Source organism: Lemur catta, chromosome 1, assembly GCF_020740605.2.
Source record: "Lemur catta isolate mLemCat1 chromosome 1, mLemCat1.pri, whole genome shotgun sequence".
Taxonomy (NCBI): Eukaryota; Metazoa; Chordata; class Mammalia; order Primates; family Lemuridae; genus Lemur; species Lemur catta.
Genome location: NC_059128.1, coordinates 95655343 through 95677642, shown reverse-complemented (window position 1 = coordinate 95677642; position 22300 = coordinate 95655343). Strand labels below are relative to the sequence as shown.

The 22300-nt window shown below is 37.6% G+C and overlaps 1 protein-coding gene across 4 annotated transcripts in view; it reads left to right on the top strand.

Moving 5' to 3' along the window:
• The first annotated feature begins 2763 nt into the window (after positions 1 to 2763).
• The window catches only part of DPP8 (dipeptidyl peptidase 8), a 52428-nt gene continuing 32891 nt past the window's right edge, over positions 2764 to 22300 (top strand). For 2 of the 4 annotated variants that reach the window (XR_006733164.1, XM_045541106.1), the window contains exons 1-5: positions 4378 to 4651; positions 6871 to 7140; positions 11394 to 11506; positions 19264 to 19437; positions 20221 to 20389. Coding sequence is in view for 3 of the 4 variants with exons in the window: in XM_045541106.1 (XP_045397062.1) it covers positions 4615 to 4651; positions 6871 to 7140; positions 11394 to 11506; positions 19264 to 19437; positions 20221 to 20389 (763 nt within the window). In the remaining variant the exon portion in view is untranslated. Of the gene's footprint in view, positions 2795 to 2995; positions 4652 to 6870; positions 7141 to 11393; positions 11507 to 19263; positions 19438 to 20220; positions 20390 to 22300 lie in introns of those variants that run through there. The other 2 variants (XM_045541099.1, XM_045541085.1) reach the window with 2 other exon arrangements.

The window sequence follows — 22300 nt, the reverse complement described above, 5'->3', positions numbered from 1 at the left end:
ACTGTACTCCAACCTGGGCAACAGAGCCAGACCCTGTCTCAAAAAAAAAAAAAAGAAAAGAAAGAAAAGAAAAGAAAGAACTTGGAAGGAGAGTGGAAGCTGTCTCCTGAGGCCTCTCAGGGTAGATGGCCATCAGGGCCTTATTCTGGGAAGATCACACAGCCTTCTACTAAAACTAAGATATGTTTCAGTTCAAGCCTTTGCCTATGTGGCTTATGTGGATACATGCAAGGTTGCCAGGATGCCATGGTGATGTTCCCATACAGCTTCCCATACGGCTTTCTCAGGCGTTGAGGTTTCTTTAAGCCTACCTAGAGGGAGAAAATAAGACAGAAAACCAAGAAATCTGAATTCCAATCTCTAGTCCAATCCATAATTAGCCATGTAACTTAACCAAGTATTTTACTTTTCTGTGGCTCTTTTTTAAAATCCATGAAATAATATATTTTTTGTTTGTTTGCTTTTGGGGGGGTGTGTTCTGTCTCCTCTTATTAGGACATAAAGTGCATGAAAACAGGGATTTTGTCTACTTTGTTCACTATTGTAGTCCCAGTGCTTATAACAGTGACTGGCACATTGTGAGATAGTATAGGAGGTGGACTTTGGCTACCTGCCTGAGCCTTGAGCCAAAGCTTAAGTCCGCTTACAATACTGAACAAAAGGTTCGAAAATGACAGGGCAACCATTGCAACCATTGGAGCAGGGGTCCACCGGCCCCAGTCAAGGCCAGCACAAACTGGTTACCACCAAGATGAAGCCCAAAGTAGACTGCTCATAAACATTTTGCCTCCTTTAAATAATAAAAACCACGCCCAAGGGTGAAGATTTAACATGCTAATGAGACATGCAATGTATGAAGAAGCATAATTGCTGGACGCACAGCTGCCAACAAAACTTCCCCTCTAGGCCGGGCGCGGTGGCTCACGCCTATAATCCTAGCACTCTGGGAGGCCAAGGCGGGAGGATCGCTCGAGGTCAGGAGTTCGAGACCAGCCTGAGCAAGCGCGAGACCCCATCTCTACTAAAATTAGAAAGAAATTATCTGGCCAACTAAAATATATATAGAAAAAATTAGCCGGGCATGGTGGCGCATGCCTGTAGTCCCAGCTACTGGGGAGGCTGAGGCAGTAGGATTCCTGAAGCCCAGGAGTTTGAGGTTGCTGTGAGCTAGGCTGACGCCACGGCTAGGCACTCACTGTAGCCGGGCAACAGAGCGAGACTCTGTCTCAAAAAAAAAAAAAAAACTTGGCCTCTACATGCTACGATGTCAACGCTAGCGCCAAACTTTGTCTCTCTAAGCTTTAAAAGTTACCCAGCCCTTTGTTCAGAGAACCAGTCTGGTTGTTCCTTAACCACCACTGTCTTCCTTTTGTTCCAGCAAACCCCTCCCCCCCCCACAAAGCCTTGCCTGCATGAATTCTTTTTTCAGTCTTGTGCAAATTTCTATTGACTTGGGGGTCAAGAACCGTGAAGTCGGTAACAGTGGTAAAGATTCAATAAACACTTGTTGGATGAATGAAATGAAGTGCAAGATATTTTAATGTATTTTGTTAGTATGTAGTGTGCATTTAAAGCCTTAAAATCTGCTCTCAGATCATTTGCAGAAAATTCATAGAGGAGATCCAAAGAGAATGACTTTACCTTTTGTTTAGGGAGCTCAACTAAAAAAAGCTTGAGAGAAGGCTCCTTTAACTTCAGAGTGAATAATTACATGCTCTGGAGTGTAACATGCTACCCAAATGGATCTTTTATTAGTGCCATTATTATAAATCCTAGTAATGCACAATTCTAACCTATGATTCTTTGTAATAATAGAAAATAAGGGGCCCAGCTTTTCCGCTGTTTTGCTCTATACCTATTACTTTCCCGGTGATCTCCCTAGGCTCACTTTTTCTCTTGCAGCCAATGTACAGTGTAGACTAGGAAAGACTGCAGGGCAAGGGACCTGCCTCTGGTTCTGATTATAAGAAGTCATTCCCTTCTCTCTCCTGGGCCCCAGTTTTTCATTTTTATATGTTAGCGTGACATACATATTTTTCTGTAATTGCAATTAAATGACGTGTTATGATATACCTTTTATAAAGAAAGCATGGCTCAAAGATATGGAGTGACTTGCTTAAGATCACTAATTAATATTTAGAGCCAAGTTTCTGACTCCAAATTCAGGTTTCTTTCCACCACAACAATGAGTCGCTCAGATCTCCAAGCCCTAGTCCCTTCTCTCTCTTTATCATCTCCATGAAGGGGCAGGGATTTTTGCCTGGTTTGCTCCCTGCTCTGATCCCAGCTTCTACAACTCTGCCTAGCACACGGACAAGGAATTTTGTCTACTTTGAGCAGGCACTTACCATATATTTGTTGAATGAAAAAAAAAATGAGTAGAGACGCGCCACAATTCGCCCTGTGACTTTGAGCAAGGCGCTGCCCCTTTCTGAATGTCATCTCTGTCCCCTCCCCAGCCGAGACTCCTTCCCGCGCCTCCTTCGCTCCTCCGGCCACTAGGAGGCACCGTGGTGTTGGACCCCGCGAGTAGAGAGCGGCGCCCTTCTTGGCCCGTCTGTGCCTTCGCCAGTCGGAGGGCAGGTCGCGAGGAACCGGAAGTGTCGCCGCCGCCGCCGAGGCCGAGGCCGCTGCCGCTGCTTCTGAGTGCCGCGTTCGCCGCCTGGGTTGCCACCGGCGCCACCGCCGAGGAAGCTGCTGCATCCGGGACGGGAGTGGAGGCGGTGCGGCATGAAGCGGCGCAGGCCTGCTCCGTAACGCGCGTCGGGACGGTCCGGGCGGGGCCGGGGGGAAGGTGCAGTATCCACCGCCTCCTCCCTTTCGCCCACAAGGCCTGGGCCCCAGTCCACTGGGCCCCCTCCGCCTCACGGAGGGACCGCCCGGCGCGTCCTCTCGGTCGGCCCGCTCTGCGGGTTACCCGGCGCGCCGCCCTGCGCCGGGCAGAGCCGGTGGCGGGGCCCGACTTGCCGGAAGAGGAAACCGAGGCTCTGAGATTCCAAGTCGACCGACGCTCACTGGGCGCCCCCTGAGCGCTGGACGCTGGCCTCCGGACTTCCACGTCCGTTATCTTAATTGAGGCTCGCTGGGGTTGGGAGGCTGGGTATTGTCCGGACTTACGGATGAGGAAACGGAAGCCCACAGAGGCGAACGGATTTGCCTCAAGTCCTACTGTAGCAGATGGGATCCGGACTCAGATTTCCTGGTTTCCCATCTGGTGTTCTTTTCTCTCCTGCCTAACGCTAGATCTATTCCCTTCCTGCTCACTGTCCCCCCCCCCATTCTGTTTCACCCACCCTCAACAGGATACTTGTCCTTCCTGTCCAAGCTCTCCTCACACACTTTTCTCTTAAGGCTTGACATCTCGCCGATCCCCCTTCTCAACATTCTCTTCTGTACTTCTTCCTCATTTATAACTTTCAAGATCTTTGCCCTCTCTGTGATAATGAACCTCTCAACTATCTGTGCACCCTGAGCAGTGAGATAGCTAGGGTTCAGTGAGGCTTGGGGTATTTAAGTAGACAGGGTATTTAGGATGACTTTTTGGCCCTTGAATTAAAAATGAAGGAATGTCATTTGAGTGTGTCCAAACTCACACTATTTGACGCTATTTCCTAAGGCAATGTATTCTTTTCTGAGTTGAGGGGCTTAGTGCTATGAGGAGGTGTCTTGACATCTTAGTCTATTGTTGCTGTGCTAGAATAATTTCACTGTTTTTCCTCCACTTCCCCCTCAACTTTTCTCATAGCATCTCTCTCCCATCACGTACTTGCGCTATAGGAGCCCAGAGTTAAAATTGATAACAAAGTAACAGGTATAATTACAGATCCTCTTTTTTTTTTTTTTTAACTAAGCCAGAGTTCCAACAAGCTTAATGCTGTTTTTTCCATGACAGTTACCTATTTCAGTTAATTCTCAGAGTAATACAGCAAGGAAAGAAGCAAAAATGGAACACACTTATGATGAATAGAACATTCTTTATCTTTTGAAAAATCTGAAATTACTAAAGTCCAGTTCTCTTTCTGCAGAAGTAGACTGAGCTGTAATTCTTACTGGTTATCCTGTTGAGTTGATTCTGTTGATTTTTATGTAAAAGAAGAACAGAAATAGGAATATAAAAATCATAAAAATGTCATTAATCATCTGCTATTTTTGAGAATTTGCAGTGGCCACTGAGTAATCTCACATCTGTATGCCTTTTATAATTTTAAAGCCTTTCCATAATCTTCCTTTTAATGTATGTCTAGACTTCAAGATTTATACTATTGTTAGGATATTATTTTGAGTAAATCGGGCTACACATCTTTGAAATAAAATAACTTTAGGATTTTGGTAATGTAAAATGCAGATACAAAATATTAATAATTTAGACATATATTACCCCAAAAGATTGATATTTTTGTGTCAGTTTTAAGTACTATTTGAGGACTTTTTAGATTTAATCTTTTTGGCCACATATGGTCCATTTTAATAGTGATCAATAGTCTTATATCTTATTTCATTATTCTGGTGAGCAGATTTGAATGGTGAGAAAAGGAAAGATTGCTGTGAGAAGAAAGCAGGATGAGCAGAGGGATCTATGCTTGAACTTGAGTCACTTGAAACAGATCTCTTTGTATGTGGAAGAGATCTGAGCAGATGAAAATACAATCAGGTAGGCACCAGGGAAGGTCCTTAAGTGAAGAGGTAGGTGGGGCAGTGAAATACATGCACTATGCTGAGAATATAGGCTGACCCTGTTTTCCAATTTTTGAAACTGGAAAATTCAGGTCACATATTTTGAGAATGTATTTGTATAGACATGTTAGAGAATTCTGAAATTAAATCATTTAGTTATACATTTGTGCAAAGTACTAACGTTGTATAATATCAGGTCCTAGAAAATGCAGGATATACATTTACTGTAAACATACAGAGTAGCAGAGTGTCATTTGAACTGCATAACGCGTGTGTATACGTGCATGCACACATGTATCTGTTTATGTGTAGAGAGAGCGAGTAGGGAATAGTCCAGGGATCTAGTATGATTCAGAAATACCAGATAATCTTACTTAAATGTAAGCTAATGTACCTTTTACATAGGAGATAAGTGAAGTGAATGATGATTCAAGCAGCTGGGCAGTAAGGCTTGGGAGGTCTTTCTGTTAAGTTTACTTGGTCCGTTCCTTAGCCCTATACTTGCAAGCAGTGGTTTGGAGATGAACTTCCAAATGTAATGCAAGGGAAGTTGAGAAAAATGAGGCCAATTTGTGTGCGTTCTTTGATTTGTCCCCAGTCAATTAGATATAAAACCAGGTCCATCGACATAATTGGTAGCAAGTAGGCCACTACTAGCTTTTAGTTGGACAAACAACCACTACTCTCATATACTGCCACTTAATATCAGTGTGCTGAATACCAGTTGAGCTAAATAACTTAAATCTCTGCCAAGCTGCTTTGTATTTTAATCATTGAAAGTGAATGCCCAGTTGTAATAATATTACAACTATACCTCCTATAACTGTCTAATGGCTTTTCTGGCCACTTTTGCTACTGTTACATTGAAAGTGATAGTGTAGGTCATTGTACCATTAAAAAGGGCATAATATGCGGGTTACACAGTACATTCAGTTCATTTGCATTGCCAGTAATGCATACTTGATGGATGAATTCACAGCCCACACCTGCTAAAGACTTTTTCTCTATAAGTTACTTACATGAACCATGTTAACCTGCAATATTGAGCTTTAAGAAAGACCTTATATTAAATATACAGCTATGTTATTTATTGTTGTTCTAGAAGTAATGTTTGAAATTTGCTTACATAAATGCAATTTAGTTTATCTCCCAAGTCCATGTTTGACATTAGCTCAAAAAGAGCAGATTGCCCCAGAATTTTTATGTTGCTTCTTTTGGTAGTGTCATGAATAATGTATGTCAGAATACATACTGGTTTATGATAAAACTTATTTTTTTCTCTGATACTTTGCTCATGTTACAGTTAAATGTTGGAAAAGATAAACAAAAAAATCTTTTGGATTTGTAAAATGAGAAGAAATATTATTAGTAGATATTAATAAACACTGTTTTGAGGCTGAACTAGTAAATTAGGTTCATACTTTTACCAAAATATTGTTGGTACCAATGTTAAATCCTTTCTACATTAACTGCTTCACCTTAAAGCCACTTGAAGATAGTATATTTTTTCTGTCATTTAATCAGTATAAGTTCTATAATTAGTAATAATAGTCACATAAATTTCCTTAAAATATAGAGTCACTACAAGTGGTCATATGTCTAGGCAAGCCTCAAAAATACCAGGGAGTTAAGTATTCTGTTATTTGACATTGTGTTTAAAAGAGAACTGCATTATCTCGCCCTAAAGGTTACTATAAGTACATTGTTTTCAACATTTTGTTACTGTTCTAATCGGTTGTGATTATTTCTGTTAGCCAAAAAAATGCACATTTATCAAATGTGTTACATTTTTAAATACAAAAACACATAACTCCCTTGGCACATTTAGCTTCACTATTGACATGCTTTTGGGTGGAACATAGCAGCCAACTGGCAAAAGGCCTGTTTCCTTCCAGTGTGGGAAAGAAAAAGGAATTTTGGCAAGAGATACCTAAGGAGAGCCTTTTATAAAAGTTCCCAAAGGGGTTTATAGTCACTGTGAAATAGATGTGACCTCAATTTCTTAAAAATCTCATTTTTAAGCTGAACACAGAGAAGGGGGAGCTATTGCTTTTCTTACTAGGTTTCATTGCAGCTGTGCTAAAAAGCATTTTCTTCTTGTCCTCTTCCTTTTTTTTTTGGCCCTGTCAGACTGTCATTCTGATAATGTAAGAGAAGACAGGCCTGTGAACAGCTTCATTTGCCATCTTTTTCTAGGAAAATGCAACATGGCAGCAGCAATGGAAACAGAACAGCTGGGTGTTGAGATATTTGAAACTGCAGAGTGTGAGGAGAATATTGAATCACAGGATCGGCCTAAATTGGAGCCGTTTTATGTTGAGCGATATTCCTGGAGTCAGCTTAAAAAGCTACTTGCTGATACCAGAAAATATCATGGCTACATGATGGCTAAGGCACCACATGATTTTATGTTTGTGAAGAGGAATGATCCAGATGGACCTCATTCAGACAGGATTTATTACCTTGGTGAGTATGAAGTCATAGTTTCCGAGAGAAAATGTTTTAAGTCAATTAAAAGCTGAATATAACTGACACTCAGATTTTGGTGAATAAATAAATGAATCAGTGAGGTTGGGTTCTGTATAAGGGGGAAAAAGTCTTTTAATTTGAAGAACTTCATTTTGGTTTGTCCCATTAACTTTATTTTTACTTGCAGGTAATAAATCATGAATTAATCATGATTTTTTTTCAAAGTCAAAGTTAAAGATGTCAGAAATTTCTTCTTCTTACAGTTAGTTTGAAATGCCTTTCCTTAGGATTGGTGTGATTGGGAAAACTAACAGTAAAACCATCAGTTTGTTCCCACTCGACAGCTGCTGCTGTCATTTTTTTAAACCAAGGCTGGTTTTGGTCTCTTCTTCCTAAGTACATTCACTCCAGATATAAGATCTGTCTAAATTAAATATATTAATCCACTGATTAACTTTTTTATTTATTAAATTTTTAAAAACAGGTTCCTTCCTCTCCTCCAGAGCTGTTTCCAATATAAGTTTTATTCATTCATGTGTGTAGAACTCTTTTTAGATATATTCTATGTATGAATCCATATCATAATTATAGATTCTATAGGTTCATTCTTTGTTAACAACTTTAGAATATTTCCATTATATAATCGTGCCATATTTTACTTAACCATACCTCTAATAATGGCATTCAGGTTTTTCTAATCTGCTATTACAAAAGATGAGGCAGTGAATATCACTGTATTAGATTATTATACACATTTATGAATATACCTATGGAACTAATTCCTAAGAGCAGAATTGCTGGGACAAAGGGTATATATATTCTGAATTTTAATTGATATTGCTGAATTCCCCCTCCAAAGAGGTTATAGGGTTTGTATTACCATCAGCACTGTCTCAGTATCTTTTTCTCCACACTTACACCAATAGTGAGGAATCAAACTTTTTGATCTTCTCTAGTCTGACTAATGACAGCAGTCTCTTGTTGTGGTTTTTATTTTATTTCTTTTATTATGAGTGAAATTGAGTGTCTTTTCACGTCTAAAAGTCATTTGTATTCCTTTTCTGTAACTGATGTATTTATAATTTTTGCCTTTTTGGGTGGGGATGGGTTTCTTTTTCTTTCTTTTTTCTTTTTATTTTCTTTCTTTCTTTTTTTTTTTTTTAAAGACAGAGTCTTACTCTGTTGCAATTATCATGGCTCACTGTAACCTGGGCTCTGGTTACAGTGGGCTCAAGCAATCCTCCCACCTCAGCCTCCCAAGTAGCTAGGGCTACAGACACATGCCACCACACCTGGCTAAATATTTTTATTTTTTGTAAAGACAGGGTCTTGCTATGTTTCCCAGGCTGGAGTCTCAAACTCCAGATTTCAAGTGACCCTCCCACCTTGGCCTCCCGAAGCACTGGGATTACAGGCATAAGCCACTGTACTCAGCCAGGTTTCTTTTTCTTAATGATTTGAAACATTTTATGTAATAAAGGAATTAATCCTTTGTGGTATTTTTTCCCCTAAGTTTTAATTTGTCTTTTGCCTTTAGTGTCTTTTGCCATGTAGAAATTTGTGTTATTTTTGGTAGAAAATTTTTACTTGTCTGTAGTTTTGTGGTGTATCTAAAAAGGCTCCCTCAACTCCAAGATTGTATTTTTAAAAATCATTAATGATTTTTTCTTCTAAAAAGTTTTTTGTTATTTGCATCATTTAAAATTTTTCTGTAAGATATGAAGTAGAGAAATTACTTGTTCTCTTTGGATGGCTATCCAGTTATTTTAACAACATATTTTGAATAATTACCTTTCTTGTAATGCCATCTTTATCGGATGTAATGTTCCCATATATAAGTATTTGGGTCTGTTTTTGGACTTTCTGTTTTGTTCCATTGATCTGTCTGTTAAATGCCAATATTTTGTTGCTGTTATTATAACTCTTTGTATTTTATTATTTGATAACACTTCATCACTTTTTTCATACTTTTCTTGACTATTTTTGTTAGCTTGTTTTTTTATGAGAATGTAAATTTAGCTTGTCTAACTCTCCTCCTCCGCATCCTAGTCATACTGTTTTAAAACTACATTACATTTATTGATAAATTTAGGAGAAATTTGACATTTTTAAGATGTTGAGATTTTCAAGAAAATTGTATGCCTTTTTATTTGTTCAAGTCTTGTGTATCCATCCAAATTTTAAAGTTTTTGTCCATGTAAGTCTATTTTTAAAATTGTAACATACTTTAGGCTTTTTCCAGAGAGCCTAACTGGAAGAAATCTTTTCTTTTATAGGGAATTGTACATTTTTGAGAACCTTCATTCCAAATGTAGCATGTTTAGAAAAGGTCCTATTATTTAGTAACAAGCATTTTGTTAGATTAGCGTTTTACATTTTCACATTCTGAGTTTTGCCTCTTGTTCTTTATCACGTTATCCTAGAGAGAAATAAGGCTCATTGATATGGTTTTCTGAAGACATTAGCCCAAATAGACTGCTGTAGCTCTGATTATCAATAAATATCATTAGGTAAAAATGGGAAAAGCCCCCACTGGTGTTCCTGGACATAGAATGCGTTGTGAAAAGTTCATTGGCCAAGGAAGACATTATGGAACTAGGAGCATATAGATAGGGGCAAGTGAAATGATGGTGGAGAAATGGCTCTCATTTGAGGATAGGAGAAAAATAAGTTTTTTTAGTATTTGAGGGCTGAAGGCTCTTAGGAGAATGCTTAAGGAGGATGTGATCACATTTTGTAAAATTATGAATGGTATGGATAGATGACCTCAGGCTGGGTGTAGTGGCTTGCACCTGTAATCCCAGCACTTTGAGAGATCGAGACAGGAGGATCACTTGAGGCCAGGAGTTCGAGACCAGCCTCATCAACATAGTTGATCAACCCATCTCTACAAAAAAATTTAAAAATAGGCAGGTGTGGTAGTCCATGCCTGTAGTCCCAGCAACTTGGGAGACTGAGGCAGGAGGATCACTTGAGCCCAGGAGATCAAGGTTATAGTAAGCTATGATCAGGCCACTACACCCCAGCCTGGGTAACAGAGCAAGACTCTGTTTCTCAAAAAAGAAAAAGAAAAAGAGAAAAAAGAATTCCATAACAAAGCAACTTTGGAATATACAAAGTAGATTTTAGACAAAATCAAGTGCTGAAGTAAATGTCAGCAGATGTCTAACTTTTTACTCCAAAGGCAACACAAACTAAAGAAGGTTTAGAAAAATAAGGGGAATAAAGTAAGATAGGAATATTTGGGGGTTCATCCTCAAGCTTTGCAAGAGTTAGCATGGAAGTTACCATGCCTTTCCACAAACTACCTTCTGCTGCCATCATCAGAAACACAGGCTGACAATCTGTTTGACTCAAGAGAAAATTTCTTTTTCTTTCTGTGTGATTTATTTTCTCTTTCCTTCACTGTCCCCTAGCTTTTTGAAAGTGATACTTTTTTAGCACCTTTTAGAGTAGAAGGGCTTTGTTTTACTTTGTTCAAGTTTCCTTTGGTTCAATTCTTCATAACCATAGTGTCTGTCACTCCTCTTAAATGTAGTTCATTCTGCACTGCTGTGATCTTCCCATTCAGTTACTATATAATTTTACAGAATGGATTTGGTTTCTCCTTAGTTAGACCTTGTTTTCCTTTGCCCTTCCCCAATAAAGGACAAAGAGATTTTTAGCAAATCTGATGTCAGAGTCTGTGTTATTTTAATATAAGTATAATTTTATTTGATATTTTAATATAAGTATAATTTTATTTGAAAATCCAAAGGCCTTCTTAATGATTACAGTTAAATAACTTTTATAATGAAGAAATGCTAGAATGCAGTTAGACCTGTGTGTGTTTCTAAGTACTTAAAATGTTTCAGAAAAAGAAGAAACAGTAATTTGAAGTTGTTACGTTGGAATCTTAGGAGTCTTGCCAACTTGTAAGGGATGAATAATTTTCAAGAAATTCTAAAAATGATGCCTGTCTTAACTTTCCTTACGTCATCTTACATACTTTTATGTTTCCTTTGCAAGGGACTAAGATCTGAATATCAAAATGAAACCTGAGTATTTTTCTATAAAGCCTTAGTTTTATTGAAGAAAAATTTCTAAAGCATATGGCATGTACATATCCTACTGGTTAACATTCATCGTAGAGCCCATAGAGTGCAAAATATTGCAATATATAGAAAGCATTATGTACTTAGTACTATGATTATATTAAGAATGTTGTTTGAAAAGATATTATAATAATAATTGATTGTTTTTCCTTGTAGCCATGTCTGGTGAGAACAGAGAAAATACACTGTTTTATTCTGAAATTCCCAAAACCGTCAACAGAGCAGCAGTCTTAATGCTCTCTTGGAAGCCTCTTCTGGATCTTTTTCAGGTAGGATTAAATTGTTATTCCTGTGATTTGGTGTATTTTCAGATGCTATGTTTATTTAGAAGTAGAAATTCAACTGGGATTTTATATTTGAAGTAGATATGAATCTGAAGGGATTAAAAGATTTTTATGTTTTTATAATATGTGACCCTTAAATTTTATTTAATTTTCAGTATCTGAAACTAAGGAATATTATAATTCCTTTTTTTTTTGGAGACAGAGTATCACTTTGTTGCCTGGGCTAGAGTGAGTGCCGTGGCGTCAGCCTAGCTCACAGCAACCTCAAACTCCTGGGCTTAAGTGATCTTCCTGCCTCAGCCTCCTGAGTAGCTGAGACTACAGGCATGCGCCACCATGCCCGGCTAATTTTTTCTATATATATTTTAGTTGGCCAGCTAATTTGTTTCTATTTTTAGTAAAGACGGGGTCTCACTCTTGCTCAGGCTGGTCTCGAACTCCTGACCTCGAGCGATCCACCCGCCTCTGCCTCCCAGAGTGCTAGGATTACAGGCGTGAGCTACCGCGCCCGGCCTTATAATTCCATTTTTTAAAATTGCTTTTTTCTGCTATAACTGCCTTTCCCTTCATAAATTTTCTAGTTATGTATCCTCACATTTTTTTTGAGGAGTTATTCACAGAAAAGAACTAATATATATTTCCAGAAAGGTTTTTATTAAAATCTTTAAATTGAAATTGCAGTTCGAAAGCTCAGTAACAGCACTAAAATGAAGGAACTAAGTTCAGTTTTTGCTTCTAAATAGTATAATTAGGCCAGGCGCGGTGGCTCATGCCTGTAATCCTAGCACTCTGGGAGGCCGAGGCGGGTGGATCGCTCGAGGTCAGGAGTTCGAGACCAGCCTGAGCAAGAGCGAGACCCCATCTCTACTAAAAAAATAGAAAGAAATTATCTGGACAACTAAAATATATATAGAAAAAATTAGCCGGGCATGGTGGCACATGTCTGTAGTCCCAGCTACCCGGGAGGCTGAGGTAGTAGGATCGCTGAAGCCCAGGAGTTTGAGTTTGCTGTGAGCTAGGCTGACGCCACGGCACTCACTCTAGCCTGGGCAACAAAGTGAGACTCTGTCTCAGAAAAAAAAAAAAAATATTATAATTCAATTTGTATAAAATCAAAGCTTAGGATCTCCCCCAATATTTTATCTTTAGACAAAAAAGATATCATCCCAAGGATAAGGTGATCATTTAGGTACAATTTTTTGCCTTTTTAGTTCTCATTTTTACACTTTGTGTTTCATTATTGAATAGCATGTTTGGGCCAAAATGAACTAAAATGTGCTATTTCTAGTAGGAATTTTAAAAATATAACTTCCTGAGAAATCATTTTGATTGTAACCATATATCATAGATGTTGTCCTTGTACATATATAGGCATGTAACTTTTCTTTTTTTTTTTTTTTTTTTTTTTTTGGAGACAGAGTGTCGCTTTGTTGCCCTGGCTAGAGTGAGTGCCATGGCGTCAGCCTAGCTCACAGCAACCTCAAACTCCTGGGCTTAAGCGATCCTACTGCCTCAGCCTCCCCAGTAGCTGGGACTACAGGCATGCGCCACCATGCCCGGCTAATTTTTTCTATATATATTTTAGTTGGCCAGATAATTTCTTTCTATTTTTTTTTAGTAGAGACAAGGTCTCGCTCTTGGTGAGGCTGGTCTCAAACTTCTGACCTCGAACGATCCACCTGCCTCGGCCTCCCAGAGTGCTAGGATTATAGGCGTGAGCCACCGCGCCGGGCCGTAACTTTTCTTTAAAACAGAAAAAAATTCCTTATTCTAAGAACTGTGTGTTTAAGAAATAATGGTAATTATCTCAGAAAAGTTTGCAAATTAATGAGTCATAGTTTTTTTAACTTTTATTATGGAAATTTTCAAAACATAAAAGTAGAGTAATATGTGAACCATTTTCAACAATTATTAAATCTTGGCCATCAGTGTTTCATTGTAACCCACCAACTCCCCCTCACAACCACCATCCCTACTTCTTCAGATTATTTTAAAGCAGATGCCAGGTATGTCATTGCATTGCTAAGTAAACCAATATGTACCTCTAAATGATACAAATTCTTTTCAGGCATTACCACAATATTATCATCACACCTAAAAAAAAATTACTGATCATTTTTTCATTTTAGCAAATATTCAGTTAGCATTCAAATTTCCCTTTTTACAAATTATTTTCTTACTTTTATTTTTTATTATTTTAAATTTTATTTTTATAGAGATGGAGTCTCACCATGTTGCTCAGGCTGGTCTTGAACTCCTAGCCTCAAGTGATCCTCCCACCTCAGTCTCCCAAATGCTAGGATTACAGGCATGAGCCACCATGCTCAGCTTCTTTTTTTTTTTTTTTTGAGACAGAGTCTTGCTCTGTTGCCCGGGCTAGAGTGAGTGCCGTGGCATCAGCCTAGCTCACAGCAACCTCAAACTCCTGGGCCTAAGCTATCCTACTGCCTCAGCCTCCCAAGTAGCTGGGACTACAGGCATGTGCCACCATGCCCGGCTAATTTTTTTCTATATATATTTTTAGTTGTCCAGATAATTTCTTTCTATTTTTAGTAGAGACGGAGTCTCACTCAGGCTGGTCTCAAACTCCTGACCTCGAGCGATCCACTGCCTCGGCCTCCCAGAGTGCTAGGATTACAGGCATGAGCCACCGCGCCCGGCCAGCTTCTTTTTTTTATACTTGGTTTGTTCAAATCCAGATCTAAATAAGGTCCACAAATTGTAATTGATTGATAGGTCTCTTTACTTTCTTTTAATCTATTAGTATGTTCTTTGTTCTCCTGTATACTCTGTAAATATAAATAGGTAGGTAGATAGGTAGTTGGATCTAGAAGCTTACTTAATTAGACTCAGGTTTGCTTTTTTTTTTTTTTTTTTTGTGGCAAGACTACTTCATAGTTCAAAAGAATTTAAAACAGAGTCTGAAGAGATAATCGTACAGCAGTGTTCATAGCAGCATTGTTCACAATAGCCCAAAGATGGAAGCAACCCAAGTGTTCATCAGCAGATGAATGGATAAATAAAATATGGTATATACATATAATAAAATATTATTCAGCCATAGAAAGGAAAGAAATTCTGACACTTGCTGCAACATGGATGAACCTTGAGGATGTTATGTGAAATGAGATAAGCCAGCCACAAAAAGACAAATACTGTATGATTTCACTTATATGAGGTAGCTAGACTAGTCAGACTCATAAAAACAGAAGTAGAATGGTGTTTGGTAGTTCCCAGGGGTTGAGGGGAGTAAAGAATCCGAAGTTGTTGTTTAGTGGGTATAGAGTTTCAGTTTTACAAGATGAAAAAGTTCTAGAGTTTGGTTGCACAACAATGTATGTGGATATGCTTAATGCTACTAAAGTGTACACTTAAAAATGGTTGAGAAACTGGGTGTGGTGGCTCGTGCCTATAGTCCCAGCTACTCGGAAGGTTACGGTGGGAGGATCACTTGAGGCCAGGAGTTGGAGACCATTCGGGGTGACATAGCAAGACCCTGTCTCTAAAAACATTTTTTTTAATTAACTGGGTGCAGTGTCATGCGACTATAGCCCCATCTACTTAGGAGGATTGCTTTAGCCCAGGAGTTTGAGGCTGCAGTGAGTTATGATCAGGCCATTACACTCTAGCCTGGGAAACAGAGTGAGATCCCATCTGTTAAAAAAAAAAAAAATTGGTTAAGATGGCGTTTTTTTATGTTACTTGTTTTAACACAATTTTTTAAAAAATAATACTGCATAATATTTTAAGATTGTTTTGGCAATTCTGTGTCCTTTGTAATTCTATATGAATATTGTTAGGATCAGCTTGTCCATTTCTGGAATAAAGATAGTTGGAATTTTGGATGTGAGGGCGATCTGGCTGCGACGTCTGTCATCCCGTTGATTGCCAGGGTTGATTCGGCTGATCTGGCTGGCTAGGCGGGTGTCCCCTTCCTACCTCACCACTCCATGTGCATCCCTCCCGAAGCTGCGTGCTCGGTCAAAGAGGACGACCTTCCCCGATAGAGGAGGACCGTTAATGTGTAGTTGTATTCAGTTTGCCAGTATTTTGTTGAGGATTTTGCATCTATATTCACAAAAGACATTGGTCTATAGGTTTATTTTTTGTGATGTCTTTGTCTGGTTTTGGTATCAGAGTAATATCTCATTGAATGAGTTAGGAAGTATTCTTTTTTATTCTGGAAGAGTTTAAGAAGGATTGGTCTTAATTCTTCTTTAAGCATTTGGTTGAATTCATCAGTGAAGCTTTTGTCATGGGAAGTTATTTGATTACTGACTTAGTCTCTTTATTTGTTATAAGTTTATTCAGATTTACTATTTCTTTTTCAGTCAGTTTTGAGAAGTTTGTATGTTTCTAGGAAATTGCCCATTTCATCTAGATTATCTAATTTTTGGCATACTATTCCCTTATAATCTTTTTTATTCTTATAAAGTTGTTAGTAATGACTCCTCTTTCATTCCTGATTTTTAGTAATTTGAGAGTTCTCTCTTGCACATGCGTTTGCTCACAGCCGCCCACCGCTGTGTCTGTCTGTCTCTGGAACAGTCTAACGAAATTTGTCAATTTTGTTGATCTTTTGAAAGAACCAACTTTTGGTTTTGTTGTATTCTATGGTTTTTCTTTTCTCCTTTTTATTTCTACTCTGATTTGTATTATTTCCTTCCTTCTGCTTGCTCTTTTTTTTTTTTTTACCTCAGTGTTTTAAGGCAGAAGATTAAGTTATTGGTTTGAGATCTTTTTTAATATAGGCATTTATAGTTTAAAATTTCCCTCTGAGCCCTGCCTTTACTGCTTTTAATTTTTGTTTTCTTTCTTGTAATTTCCTGATTTCTTTTGTGATTTCTTCTTTGACCCATTGGCTTTCCACTCCTTATACTGCTTCCTAGAAATGTTCAAGGCTGTTAGCTGGGACAATTGTATGGCCCATCTCATTTGGTTCCCATTTCTCAGGGACTGTTGTCCTTTGTTGTCTGAAGTCTTTAAAACGTTATTAATATTTCATATTTTTTGTCCATTTTCTCAGTTGTAAATCTGGTTCCATTTCTTCATCTTGGCTGGAAGTAGAAATCAGTTTCATTTTTAACATTTCAATCTGGATCTATTTGGAATATGTGTAAAGTGGATCCAGTTTTATCTTTTTGCGTATGGCTATGAAGTAATTCTAACTGATTTAAAATTTAGATCAGCAGTCACTGATTGTGCAAGTCCCATCTTTTCCTCACCATCTTTTTCTTACTAATTTCTATACTCAGTGTTCTATTTTGGATTTTCTATTCTGTACCATTGTTCATTTTATTTATCATGTTCTAATTTTTTAATATCTAGTAAGGCTAATCTTGCTTGAGATCTTTTTCACAATTTTTTTTTTTACGATCTTGTTACTCTTTGAAATAATGAATTTTATGATCACAGACTTAAAAATACAAAGTTCTCTTATGAAAGCTAATTTATTAGCTCTAAAATTTCTTATGTTCTGGCCGGTCACAGTAGCTCAAGTCTGTAATCCCAGCACTTTGGGAGGCCGAGGTGGGAGGATCACTTGAGACCAAAAGTTCGAGACCAGTCTGAGCAACATAGCAAGACCCCATCTCTACAAAAAATTTTTTAAAAATTAGCCAGGCATGATAGTGCACCTATAGTCCCAGCTACTCTAGAGGCTGAGACAAGAGGATCACTTGAGCCCAGGAGTTCATGAGCCCATGAGCTATATGATCATGCCACTGTACCAGTCTGAGCAATGGAGCAAAACTTTGTCTCTAAAAAATAAATAAATACATAAATAATGTTTTAAAAATTTCTTATGTTCTGATTATAAAGCATTAAGATATATTAAGTACAGACCAAATCTGGTGATTTTTAGAGAGGTAATCACCTCATTTTTAGAGAGGAAAATAGGAGAAAAATTAAAATATAGTCATATATTCAGAATTGCATTTAGCTTCAATGGAAAAAGACTTAAGAGATAATTAAAACAAATAACCTGCCTGAGCAAGAGTGAGACCCCATCTCTACCAAAAATAGAAAGAAATGATTTGGACAGCTAAAAATCTGTATAGAAAAAATTAGCTGGGCATGGTGGTGCATGCCTGTAGTCCCAGCTACTCGGGAGGCTGAGGTAGTAGGATCGCTTAAGCCCAGGAGTTTGAGGTTGCTGTGAGCTAGGCTGATGTCACGGCACTCACGCTAGCCTGGGCGACAAAGCGAGACTATGTCTCAAAAAAATAAATAAATAAATAAAAAGGTCAAAATTAACAAAAGTATATATTCAGTGAATTTGCTAGCTTTTTCTCTTGGAGGCTAACCCACATATGTACAAATGGACATTTATGTAATTAAACATTAATAAAAAATGACACAAAGGATACATAAAATTAGATGGGTTTTTAGCAGGATTCCTTTAAAAATCTTATATGTGTATCAAATAATATACCTTGGTAAAGCCCCTTATCATCACCAATCATTAGTTATATTTATTTACATACATTCTTTGAGAGACATTGTGACATATGTTGTAGGTAGGAAACCAAAATGCAAGATTCTGCTCTCACGTTGTTTTTTCATCCGATTAGGAAATATACTGAAAAAGTGAAAAACAATGCCATAGCCAAATAAGTAAAAGAAACAGTAACTCCTATAAAAGTTTTGAGGAAGAAATCACCATGTGTCATAGTGGATCAGAAAACTTTGTTGACCATGAATTTGGGCTTTTTTGGGTATAAGTAAACTTAGGTAGAAAGAAAAACAGCCTTCCAGGGGTTGGTGGGAGAGGGGTGGAACAGACAAAGGCCAGGAGGCAGAAAATCATATATTTGGCTTTAGGTCAGTGATGGTGACTGGCCTGACGTGTAAGGTTTTGTTAGAGGAGTGTTGGTACTGGAAAGGTACTGATAACAGCTGACATGGGAGAGCTTACTCTGTGTCAGTCATTGTCCTAAACACTTTACATATTTTTATCTAACTTAATCTTCAGAAAGCTGATGCAGGTGATTTATTACTATTTTGAAAATGAGTAAAATTACTTTTGAAGAAATTAAACTGCTTTCTTAAGGTCAGTCTTCTAGTGAAGAGTCGAAGTCTGAATTCAAATCACTTGACTTCAACGTCTGTAGTCTTAACTACGTGCAAAACTACTAAATTACAGTTAGGTTGTAGAAAGTCTTGAATAGCAAGATGACTAGAATTTATTCTTGTTCTCTAGTGTATATAACAATCATCTAAAAACGCTTTACCAGGAAATCTTTCAGCAGACTCCCTGAAATTAATCTGCTTAAAGTTGCTGGTAAATTTTGGGGTCACTCAAAATGTAGATTCAATAGCCCAGGCACGGTGGCTCGCACCACTAATCCTAGCACTCTGGGATGCCGAGGCGAGAGGATCACTTGAGGTCAGGAGTTTTGAGACTAGCCTAAGCAAGAGCAAGACCTCGTCTCTACAAAAAATAGAAAAAATTAGCTGGGCATGGTGGTGCACACCTGTAGTCCTAGCTACTCGGAAGGCTGAGGCAGGAGGATTGCTTGAGCCCAGGAGTTTGAGGTCGCAGTGAGCTATGATGATGCCACACTGCTCTCTACCTGGGGCGACAGAGCGAGACTGTCTCCAGAAAAAAAAAAAAAAAAAGGAAAGCATAAACGATTTTAAAAATGTATACTCAGTAATGTTGCAGCTTCTAGGATCTCAGTGCTAAAAGCAAAAGGGAAGTTTTCAGAAGACTGGAATATGTGACTTTCCTTTTGCATTAGGCGACACTGGACTATGGAATGTATTCTCGAGAAGAAGAACTATTAAGAGAAAGAAAACGTATTGGAACAGTTGGAATTGCTTCTTATGATTATCACCAAGGAAGTGGAACATTTCTGTTTCAAGCTGGTAGTGGAATTTATCATGTGAAAGATGGAGGGCCACAAGGATTTACAGTAAGTTGAGTTACTACTGGTTAAATCTTTTTTTGGGTCCAAAAGGTAATTTGTACCCAAATCAGAAAGGTAATTAACACACCAGAAAGTTCAGTTTACCTACCAACTAAGAAATTTAATAGCAATGAAAATAAGGAATATGGATATTAATTTCCAATTTTAAGGGATAATTTTTCTAATAACATTAAGATACAATTTTTAAAATATTATATGGGGAGATAAAAGGCATCAATTTCCATTTTCTGTATAAACACTGAGGGGAATTTGGAAGATAATGTTATCACAAGGAAATTCATTTTTGGTTCTCTTGAAAGCTGATTCATCTCAATAAATAAATGATTTTATATGTTTGGTTTTAAATTTTAGGCAATTTATTATAAGCTATTGGAACTAATCTTTTGATAGAATTGTGATGATCCTGGCTTTCATTATATTGTTATGAGCAAATGATTTTATATTGGTAAAATTAATTTTAAAAGTTAATATTCAATAAATAATAAAAACGTTTAGTAAACAGTAATTTCTCTGTTAAATAGGTTGAGGCAACAAAATTTATTAAGTGCTGTTTTATTGTCTTTCTTTCCTCATGTTACCCTTAGCTTTTTCATCCAAAGTAAAATGAGTCCTCCTTTATAAGTTAAGGCAGTTGAAAGTATATTTTTTTGGGGAGCAATTATCATAGTTGACATTTTACCTAGAAATATTGTTCATGTAATGGGAAGGATGCTGGCAAACAAATGTATATGTATCAGCCTGATACTTACTTAAAATGTTGTCTTCTAGCAACAACCTTTACGGCCCAATTTAGTGGAAACTAGTTGTCCCAATATACGGATGGATCCAAAATTATGCCCTGCTGATCCAGACTGGATTGCTTTTATACATAGCAATGATATTTGGATATCCAACATTGTAACCAGAGAAGAAAGAAGGCTTACTTATGTGCACAATGGTAAGACATAGTTCTTCAAATCTACTTTTCTGAAAAGTATTTTTAAAATTGAATCTGCTTTTGCTTGCATTTTGAAATTGAAGCAAGCTGAGTGATCTTTATATTTGAAACTCAAGTCTTTAAAATTAAAAAAATAGAAAAATACAGAGGATAACTAGTATGTACCACCTGTATAATGCTGCCTTATAAGATGGGGATCTCACTATGTTGCCCAAGCCGGACTTGAACTCCTGGGCTCAAGCAATCTTCCCTCAGCCATTTGAGCGCTGGGACTACAGGTACATGCCACTATGCCTGGTAATAATGCTCTCTTGTTTTAATGTTCTTTTTCAGATAGCACAATATACCTCTGACATATTGTTCTTTCAGCCTAATAAGACTGCCAGAATTTTCCCAAAACTGTTCTCATTTTTATAAAGTTTTAATTTAAAAAAATTAGTTTTTTTTGGGGGGGGGGAACAAATAGAAAAACCAATTACACGCTATAAGAAACTGTCTGAAAATTTATCTTCCTGTTTTAGAGTACCTACTTAGTAATTGTCATAATAAGAAAAACAGAACTTTGTAGACCTGTATGTGTTGTGGAAATACTTAATTAAGTTTTACTGAAGTGGCTATAATAATACTGAGCACTAGTCAAAGCACAGAAAAAATGTGGGTGGTTTCTTTAAAGATTTCATAAATGAAAGATTAAGCTACATGATGAAGGGTAGTGACTCTGAAAATTCATTTGTCCAACTTTTGCTTAATCTAAAGTTCACAAAGCTGATTTGCTGGACATCCTCCTTAATTATCATACCCTCATCATTATCAATCATTAGTGACAACTAATTACAGACAGTCTTTGAGAGACATTGTAACAGATATGTTATAGGTAGAAAAACAAAACTACACAGATTATGTTCTCAAGTTGTTTTTTCATCTAGTTAGGAAATATACTGAAAAAGTGAAAAACAATACTATAGCCAAATAAGTAAAAGAAACTACTTAAAAATTTTTGAAGAGGAGATCACCGTGTGCTGTAGTGGATCAGGAAACTTTGCTGTTTGTGGTTGAATTCAAGCTAAATTATTTTAGTAAACGATAGTATATTCATAGCAAACACTTTTTCATCATGAGGATAATCAGCATTGTAGAAGCCTTTACCTGAACAATTTACATTGGTAAAAAGAGCACTGAATTAGGAGTCAAGAAATAATGTTCTGCCGTGGCCCTCACCTGTAGTCTCAGCTATTTGAGAGGCTTTAGGTGAGAGGATCACTTGAGGCCAGGAGTTCTTGCTTGGGCAACAAAGCAAGACCCCATCTCTTAAAAAAAAAAAAAAAGAAAGAAATCTGTTCTAACTTTTCAACCAGTCAACAAGAACTCATTAAATTCTGGTGTGCCTGGCAGTGTGTCAGGTACTAAGGATATAGAATTGAATAAGATACAGTCTTGACTCTCAAGGAAACTACATAAACAAGTAACAATAAAACAGAATAATAAGAGACAAACATAGGACAATGAGGGACAGTAGTCAGAGAAGGCTTCCCAGAAAAGATGACACCTAAACTGATCCCAAATAATTTCTGTATATTAGCCAGTACACTCCAGACAAGGGGACTGTGTGAGAAGGGTCTTGATGCAAAAGACAGCATGGTTTGTGTGATAAATTAAAAAGCAGTGTGGTGGTCCTAAAGCCTTAAAGCATAAAGTTTGAGTCAAGAATTAGCAAAAGGCTGTGGCAGATGAGTTGCACCAGGACAAGGGTAGACTGTATCTCATGTAAATGAATATGGACTTTATCATGATGTGGGGGTCCATTGAAAAGATTTTAGCAGTTGAGTAGTATGGTCATGATCGTGTTGTAGATAAATTGTTCCAGATACTTTGTGGAAGTTATATTTGAGAAGCACAAGGCTAGAGACAGGG